At 47.6% G+C, this 7,454-nt stretch overlaps 1 protein-coding gene across 2 annotated transcripts; it reads right to left on the bottom strand.

Moving 5' to 3' along the window:
* Positions 1-1,101: 1,101 nt before the first annotated feature.
* LOC136755100 (uncharacterized) lies at positions 1,102-6,081 on the bottom strand. Of its 2 annotated transcripts, XM_066711497.1 has the most exons (8): positions 5,966-6,080; positions 4,916-5,053; positions 4,656-4,768; positions 4,082-4,187; positions 3,202-3,348; positions 2,566-2,699; positions 2,180-2,347; positions 1,102-1,587 (listed from the first exon to the last, which is right to left on the bottom strand). In XM_066711497.1, exons 2-8 carry the CDS (start codon positions 5,022-5,024, stop codon positions 1,459-1,461), a joined length of 906 nt encoding a protein of 301 aa, XP_066567594.1. In that variant the 5' UTR covers positions 5,025-5,053; positions 5,966-6,080; the 3' UTR covers positions 1,102-1,458. The 2 variants fall into 2 exon arrangements, with proteins under 2 accessions (XP_066567594.1, XP_066567595.1); XM_066711498.1 differs by lacking the exon at positions 4,656-4,768 and having other exon boundaries at positions 5,966-6,081.
* Between the last annotated feature and the right edge of the window lie 1,373 nt (positions 6,082-7,454).

Genomic DNA, 7,454 nt, shown 5'->3' with positions numbered 1-7,454 from the left:
TTTCTTTCTCCTTTTTGAGGTTTAATGAATGTGCCATTGTGAGTTGTCCTCTGGTCCATCTTGACGCCTATTGATTACATTGATTTCTCTTTTACTTTGGGGTTTTAAAATGAAAGCTCTTGTCCTATCAGAGCGAGACCATGCTCTATAGTTAGCCACGCTTTGTTTCCCAGATCTTTCATCAGTAAGCCTGGTTTCTCACAGGGGATGAGCTATTTAAATGCAGCTTTTACATCTTATAACCACTGATTTTACAAGGAATAACATTTCAATTAAACAGATTTGGGAAATCACTCTTTTATACATTTTTCCTGCTGTGTGGATCTAATCCCTACGAGATTATCCCTGTCTGCAGACGCAGTGATTCCTCCAGAGCATTTGGCCTCAGTCGCTTTGGTATTCGCTACAGATAGGGCCTTATCCTGGTGGGAAGCGAGCCGCGGCGCCGGGAGAACCCGCAACATGGGTTTACAGGGTCCGTGGCAGTATTGGTCACTGAAGCGCTGCGGGGCCCTGCCCGTCCTCCGGAGACTTGGACCCGGGCTGCGCATGAGCACTGAGGTTTGTCCGTTTCTGGACACTGACCGGCGCTGTTCCTGTGAGGCGTTTACTACTTCATTTCATTGCTTATTCTTGCTAGAATGATTTAAAATGGGCTCAGGGTCGGAGATGTACAGATCATCAAGGGGAGCCAGGCGCAGCTGAGTTTGTGATATCGACAGCAGATAAGGAGGCTCGGTGCAGTCAGCATTTTCGCGCTCGGCGCAGAAGTGCTGACGCTGTGAATCTGTATTGGTTACACGAGTATAGCGTCTGGGGCTGCAGTGAAGGGTGAAACTTGACCTTCAGCGCCTGCCTGATTCAAACTGTCTATTCGGGTCAGTCGTGTGGAAATGGGGAGCCCTTTACCCCCGTTACCATCACTGAGGCTCTGGCTTTGAGTCCAAGAGCCGCTGATGGGCGAAAGAGGAACTGTTCAGACTAGATCACACGACCGGGAAACGGCCCTTGTATAAATACGAGTCAACTGCATTCTGAACTTCATTTAGGTTCAAATATCAAATGAATTACATTTTGTGACATATCTGTGTAAAGGAAACATTACATCTGCATGAACTGTTTATTAAATTGATTGGAAGATTTTTTTGTTTAATTGCTACCAGTATGTGATCAAACATTTACCAAAAACATACAGGCGACATTCTGTAGCATTTTTTATATTTTTACATTTCACAACTTTTCACCTTTAGCAAAACCCTGCAGCTGTCCAAGCGCAACTACCTCAATACATCGATCACAGCGAGAGCCGGGCCCTCGGAGATTCCATTTCACCTGCGGCTCCTTCCGAATTGTACTGGGGGGCTCCTACACCGGCAGGGCGGTTTGAGCTCGTGTGGAGGCGGTGGCTACGCGGTGGTGTAGTATGATGTGGTGCCGCGGTCCGGCAGTGTCCGTGTCTCAGAAGGCGAGCTGGAACACCTGGTTGTCGATGTCCGTGTTCCCGCTGGCCCTGAGCGCCTCCCCGAGCTCACGTGCTGCACCGGTCCGCCGCGCCCGACGGTGCCACTGCAGCAGCATCTCCAGGACCTGCCGGGACAGCGCCGCCGACAACCTCAGTCCCTGGGCTTTCTCAGGACAAGACCTCCCTGACCTCCAGCGCACTGATCTGACCACAGGGGCCCTCGCACATGGGGCCGCACAGGTTAGTGATGGCATGGAAAGCTTGGAGAAACTGGCCGCACCACGTGAAGCGCTGATGTCACACAGGTATCGTGTGTCAGGTTCACGTTTCTTATATAGTTTTCCTTTTTTATTTTGTTGCTTTACTTGGTCATGCAACACAGAAGTCATCTCAGATTCTGCTCTAAACCACAAGCAAGAGGATACTTTTCTTTTTTCATTGCCGGTAGCATATATATAAAAAACCGAGTGACTGCATCACTAGTTTTGCTGCAAGGCTGAAGAGAGTCTACGCCGAACAGCCCGTCAGCCACTGACTCCTGAATGGCGCAGGGATTGCTCCTTAGTGTGTCTTCTTTATACTCCGCTTCAGTTCACCATATTGGTCTGATAATATACAGCCCGTGTAGCTTTCCTCTCTGATCTCTGCCAACCCTGCCTTCACCTGGATGAGATCTCTGCCCTGTGATAAGAAGCCATAAGTATAAGAAGAGGATACCTGGTTTTCTGTTTCTGGATGTTTCCTTTCGAAGGCTTGGCAGTCCTTCTCCAGGAAGCCGAGGCGATTTGCCAGAAGTCTCCAGTCCCTCCGGCGCCGGCTCATCTCTGCTGCCGTTAACTGCAGCTGGTTCTCCGTGACGTTCGTGGTGTCTTCAGTCTGAATTGGCTGTAGAAAACAACAAACAAAGCGATACATCGTCAATAAGCAATCGTAGAAATTGCCACGATGTTGACGTTAGTTAGAGGCCTTCGAGTGAGATGCAAACCCAAAGGCTTATTCTGGAATAGACTTGACAGGTTTTCTGCCCTTTTCAGCATTTTGTGATTCCCAATCCTCAGTCTTTAAACCGTAAATGTAGATATGTTGCTATATTGGATACCTACACCCCTCTGGGGACGGTGCTGCTCGTGGGCCACGGCAATCTTACTCGGCAGCGCCGGGAAGTGCAGCGAGGACGTCAGTGTCTCGGGCAGGAGTCTTCGCAGCCACACGGTGAATTGGTCTTCATCAATAAACCCTGAAAGACACGCACAGTCTGTAAACTGCACTCCTCTATAGGCATGGCAGCGTCTGTATTTTATAGCATTGTCCTGCATCCAGTGTTTCTGAGCACCGTGTCCATGGGAGAGCCCTGAAATTAAACTGAAATAAATCCTTGGGGTCCCAGCCTTGTTAGCCACAGCACACGCGCGTCTGGGGATGTGCCAATCGGTTGCCACACCCAGCGAAAGAGAGTGGCGTTATCAAATTATCAAACCACCCAGGTTCCAGAGTAATCAATGTTCAGCCAATTTGGAATCGGAAGCAATCTTGTAAATCAGAAATGCAGTGTTTCCCCCCTTCCTGTGGTCATATGATGCTCCTCACTCTGGGCGTGGTGGTAGACTACAACTGTGTTCATTTGCAGCCATAATAAAGACTTGCCAAGTTCGGCTTTGCAGTTGACACACATTTTGCTGTCTCTCTTGGCAGGCTAGTTCTGGGCTGGCACGTTATTGATTTGGTATTGTTATTGATACCTTGGTTCTTGGTGTCGACCTCCCTCAGGATCAGCCCGGAGAGCTGTCTGATGTCCCCGGGGGCGTCCTGTGGGTAGAGCTCGGTCAGGAGTCTGTCCAGGGCCTCCTTGTCGAGTGGGACGCAGCAGGACATGGCCTGATACAGGCCTGGAAGAGAAGCACAGCTGGGGCTCACGCTGCAGATCCGGGGCTGAGGTTTAACAGGCTCGCAGGAGCGTGTTAGGACAGGACCAGCAGCAAACTGAGCCCAGCGGACATTTCACAGAGACCACACGCACAGAGACTGTGGGAGAATGCAAATCCATGCCTGTAGGTTTGTGTTCACATTCAATTAGCAGGGCTGTTGACTTTGGCTGGTGCGTATTTAATATACACAAAACGGCCATCGCCCCAAATATGAAAGTGTGTTCTGAAGGACATTGAACTCGACTGTGTGGTCAGCAAATTCTACACTAATCAGACATCTGGGGGGCCAATTAATGTGTCAGTATCTTCACATGCTCTGCAAAGAAAAAGTCGTTTTTAAAATGTACTCCTCCTTCGGGCTAATAAACCAGCAGTGGTTCTGCTGCATCGCTTGTAGCCGAGACGCTGTCAATTACTGTTTAACAATCCTGTTAAAACTCGCAGGAAAACCAAATTTGCTGCTCATGGTCTCACAGGAAATCTCTATAATGTTTAGAACAGGAAAAGTCTCCAGGGATTTTCTAAAAGATCTACGTTTCCTTAGAACGTCCTGCAAACAAGGTCACCAGAGCCAAGGCAGGATGAGGAAGATTATTTAATATTAAATCTGTCATATTTTATCTACTAACTCACTGTATGCAAGTGTATATTAATATTAAGGAGACTAATGTCAATAGACGGTCTGTTTGTCTACCTCTCAGTTTGGTCTCCACGGTGGAGTCAGAGAGCCAATTCACGGCGCTGCAGTAGGTCTGGAAGGTGAGCAGACCGCCGGCTGACACAGGCAACTGCTGCACCAGCTACTCGGGAGGAACAAGAGACGAGCATTGAAACAGCGGCCCTCGCAGGTCGGTTTGGATGCAGGGTAGACCGAAATGAAAACAAAAATGAAAGGAAGGAAAGAAAGAAATCTGATTAAACAAGTCGGTTGTATCCCCCCCAGCCTATAGTCCTTCACTGTGTCCTTCCACTGTGAGTGTCTCAATGCTGTTTAGTGGATTTAATGGGAGCTGGGACAACTGCAAAGTTAAACAGTCAGTTATTTATTAACACCTGTTTAATGTTGATATAAAATGACATGATTTTATATCAAAAATAGAACGATGCCATACAATATGGCTCTCGCTGCTTCCCCCTATCACATTTTACAACAACCCTGACATAAATAAAACAAACACGAAACTTTTTTAAATGTAAAAAGCAGTATCTCTTCCCTAGGGGAAAGCGCCTGTTTTATTAACAATTAAGTGCGTTGCCCTCAGACACACCTGAGAGCTGATGACGCTGCCGGTGGTGAAGCCACTGCTCGGCACGTTTCCATCGCTGTCCGGCTGCAGCGTCAGAAATCTCCCCCAGCATCGCTGCACGGCGGGAACCGTCACTGAAAACAGACGCACCGCCTCACCTCACTGGAGTGTCCTTCACCTGAGCTTTTTCAACTTGAGGATATTGTAGTAAACTAGCCACAAGAAAGAAAAACCAGACCCTTTTACAGGACAGGCGTGTTGCATCATAAGACTGCTCTTACGTCCGCAGGCGTCCGCGTGGGCTGTGATCCAGTCGGCCTGCGAGGGGTCTGTGGACTCAAGGAGCACCCCACCTCCGCTCCGGTGGAAAGAGCTGGCATAGACCCCCATGGTGCCCAAAAATCTGGCATAAATAAATCCTGTGTAAAGAATAGAAAAGCATTCAGAAGAACCACATCCAATAAACTGTGGTGTGAGGGGTTAGCCGTGAATTAGGAAATGGTTCATTACACTTCAGTTGCGAGAAGGTCTTGGGTCGTTTCTTCTTCATCCACACAATCGGCGCACTCTTATTGTCTGACTCCTATAATTGTGGTTTATGATTTAATGTGGAATAATATTCACTAGGTTTCTTACCTGCAGTCGGCTAATCACAATTTTGCATAATTGTCTGTCCTGAGCTGCCGTGGCTTCACATACGTGCTGTATTCTGGGAACTGGTAGCTGGTCATTGCAAATCATAACACAATGAATGAACGAGTGGATCCACATTGGTTTTTATATTAAGGAAATATCTATATTCTCGAAATAACTGTTTGATTTTTAAAATCTTTTCAAAATCTGTCAAATCTGGGACCTGGGTGTGAGTGAAACTTTAGTCCACCTGCAAGACAACTGATGGCACGTCTGCGCTTGGTAGGAGGAAGTATTATAGATTCAGAGTTCGTTAGAGTCAGAGTATTTGAAGGTGGGTAAAGATCAAGTACAAATGTTTCCCGATGAAAACAAATCATCATTCTGAACTCACTTCCTTTTCAATTCAGTATATACAGTTACACATTCGAAGGAGTGAGAAAACAATTGTTGTAGCCAAAAACAAACCCCACTGACCTTTTTAATATGTTCATAAAGTACCCACACAGAGCCCAGTTCTCCCAGTGTAATAAGACAAAGTAAACCAAGTGTAAATGCTCTCCTCTAACTTTCTCAAAGATATGAAGCACAAATCCATTGCTTTCCCATTTTACTGCCCAGTGGAACCCCCCACCCCTCAGCTGAGTGACTACACTGTACTCTGTTACCCAGTGAGCATCGGTACCAGTACACCCTACCTCTCCGTTCCTGGGCCCAGGTGAGCGGCTCGTCCGGGGGAGCTGGGTTGCTGAGCCGTGCAGGAGGAACAGAAGCGTTTCCTCTCAGCGCTCACCTACAGCCGTGCTGGGCTGGGAGGGGCCCGTCTCCAAGACAAGCCTCGGCGTGGCTCTCGATTGGTGCACAGGCCGGCCTGACTTCGCTGTGGAAACGGCCGGGGTTGCCAGGGAGGGTCTGCTCGCCCTGGTGAGTTTGAAAGCCTGCAAATGCAATACAGACCATCTGAAAAGGCTGTCCGTCCACATAATGCCTGTCTGAAGTGACCCATTCATAATTTTGTAATTTCATATTAATGTTAACATATATATTTTGCTATAAGCAGAACTTTATTCATGCCAGGTTTTTGACCATCTGGAAATATTTTTCTTAAACCTCAGGAATGTGCGATGTACAGACGGGTGACAAATTAAAGGAAAAACCCACATAAAGTGTCTCAGTAAGGTGTTGGGCACCACGAGTCCCAGAACAGCTTCAATGTTCTTGGCACAGATTCTCCGAGTCTCTGAAATCTACTGGAGGGATGGACACCATTCTTCCAAAAGATATTCCCTCATTTGGGGTTTTGATGATGGTGGTGGAGAGCGCTGTCTAACACGTCGGTCCAGAATCTCCCATAGGTGTTCAATTGGGTTGAGATCTGGTGACTGTGAAGGCCATAGCATATGAGTCACATCATTTTCATACTCATCACACCATTCAGTGACCCTCGTGCCCTGTGGATGGGGGCATTGTCATCCTGGAAGAGACACTCCCATCAGGATAGGAATGTGTCACCATAGGATAAAGGTGATCACTCAGAATAACTCTGTCATGATGTGCAGCGACCCTTCCCTCTAAGGGGACAAGTGGACCCAAACCATGCCAGGAAAATGCCCCCCACAGCATAACAGAGCCTCCGGACCCCCCCACTGTAGGGGTCCAGCAGTCAGGCCTGTCCCGTTGTCTTGGTGTCCCACACATGCACTCGCCCACTTGTCCAGAACACGAGCCAGTTGAGCGTCTGTGACTGAAGCTCCTGCCATTGGTGCCCCAATAATGACCCCTCTTTCAAAGTCACTTAGATCCTTTCCTCTTGCCATCTTGATCCAAAATCGAAATTGTATACATGTCACAGAGCATGATTAGGATGTTAATTGCTTAATTGTATCATGCTGTACACCTGTTTGAAGGCATCTGCATTCGTTATGTTCCTCCACTCATTTATTCAGGTTTCTCCTTTAATTTGTCACCTGTCTATGTTTTTTGGAATGATAATTTTTGATCATATGTTCAATGGTATTTGTATTAATTTTTAAATTTGCCGCCTTAGTTGCAAGAGCAGACACTGTCTGAATGTCAGGAATAACCCTCTCCTCCGCTGTGGGGTTGGAGAATCGCCCGTCGCGTGCCGGTGGCCTCATAAACCATTAATTGACTGTAGACTCGTTGACCGATTGAGCCCAAGTGTGC

The sequence above is a fragment of the Amia ocellicauda genome, chromosome 8 (genome assembly GCF_036373705.1).
Source record: "Amia ocellicauda isolate fAmiCal2 chromosome 8, fAmiCal2.hap1, whole genome shotgun sequence".
Lineage (NCBI taxonomy): Eukaryota > Metazoa > Chordata > Actinopteri > Amiiformes > Amiidae > Amia > Amia ocellicauda.
The sequence above is the reverse complement of the archived record's forward strand: the minus strand, read 5'-3'. Positions and strand labels throughout refer to the sequence as shown.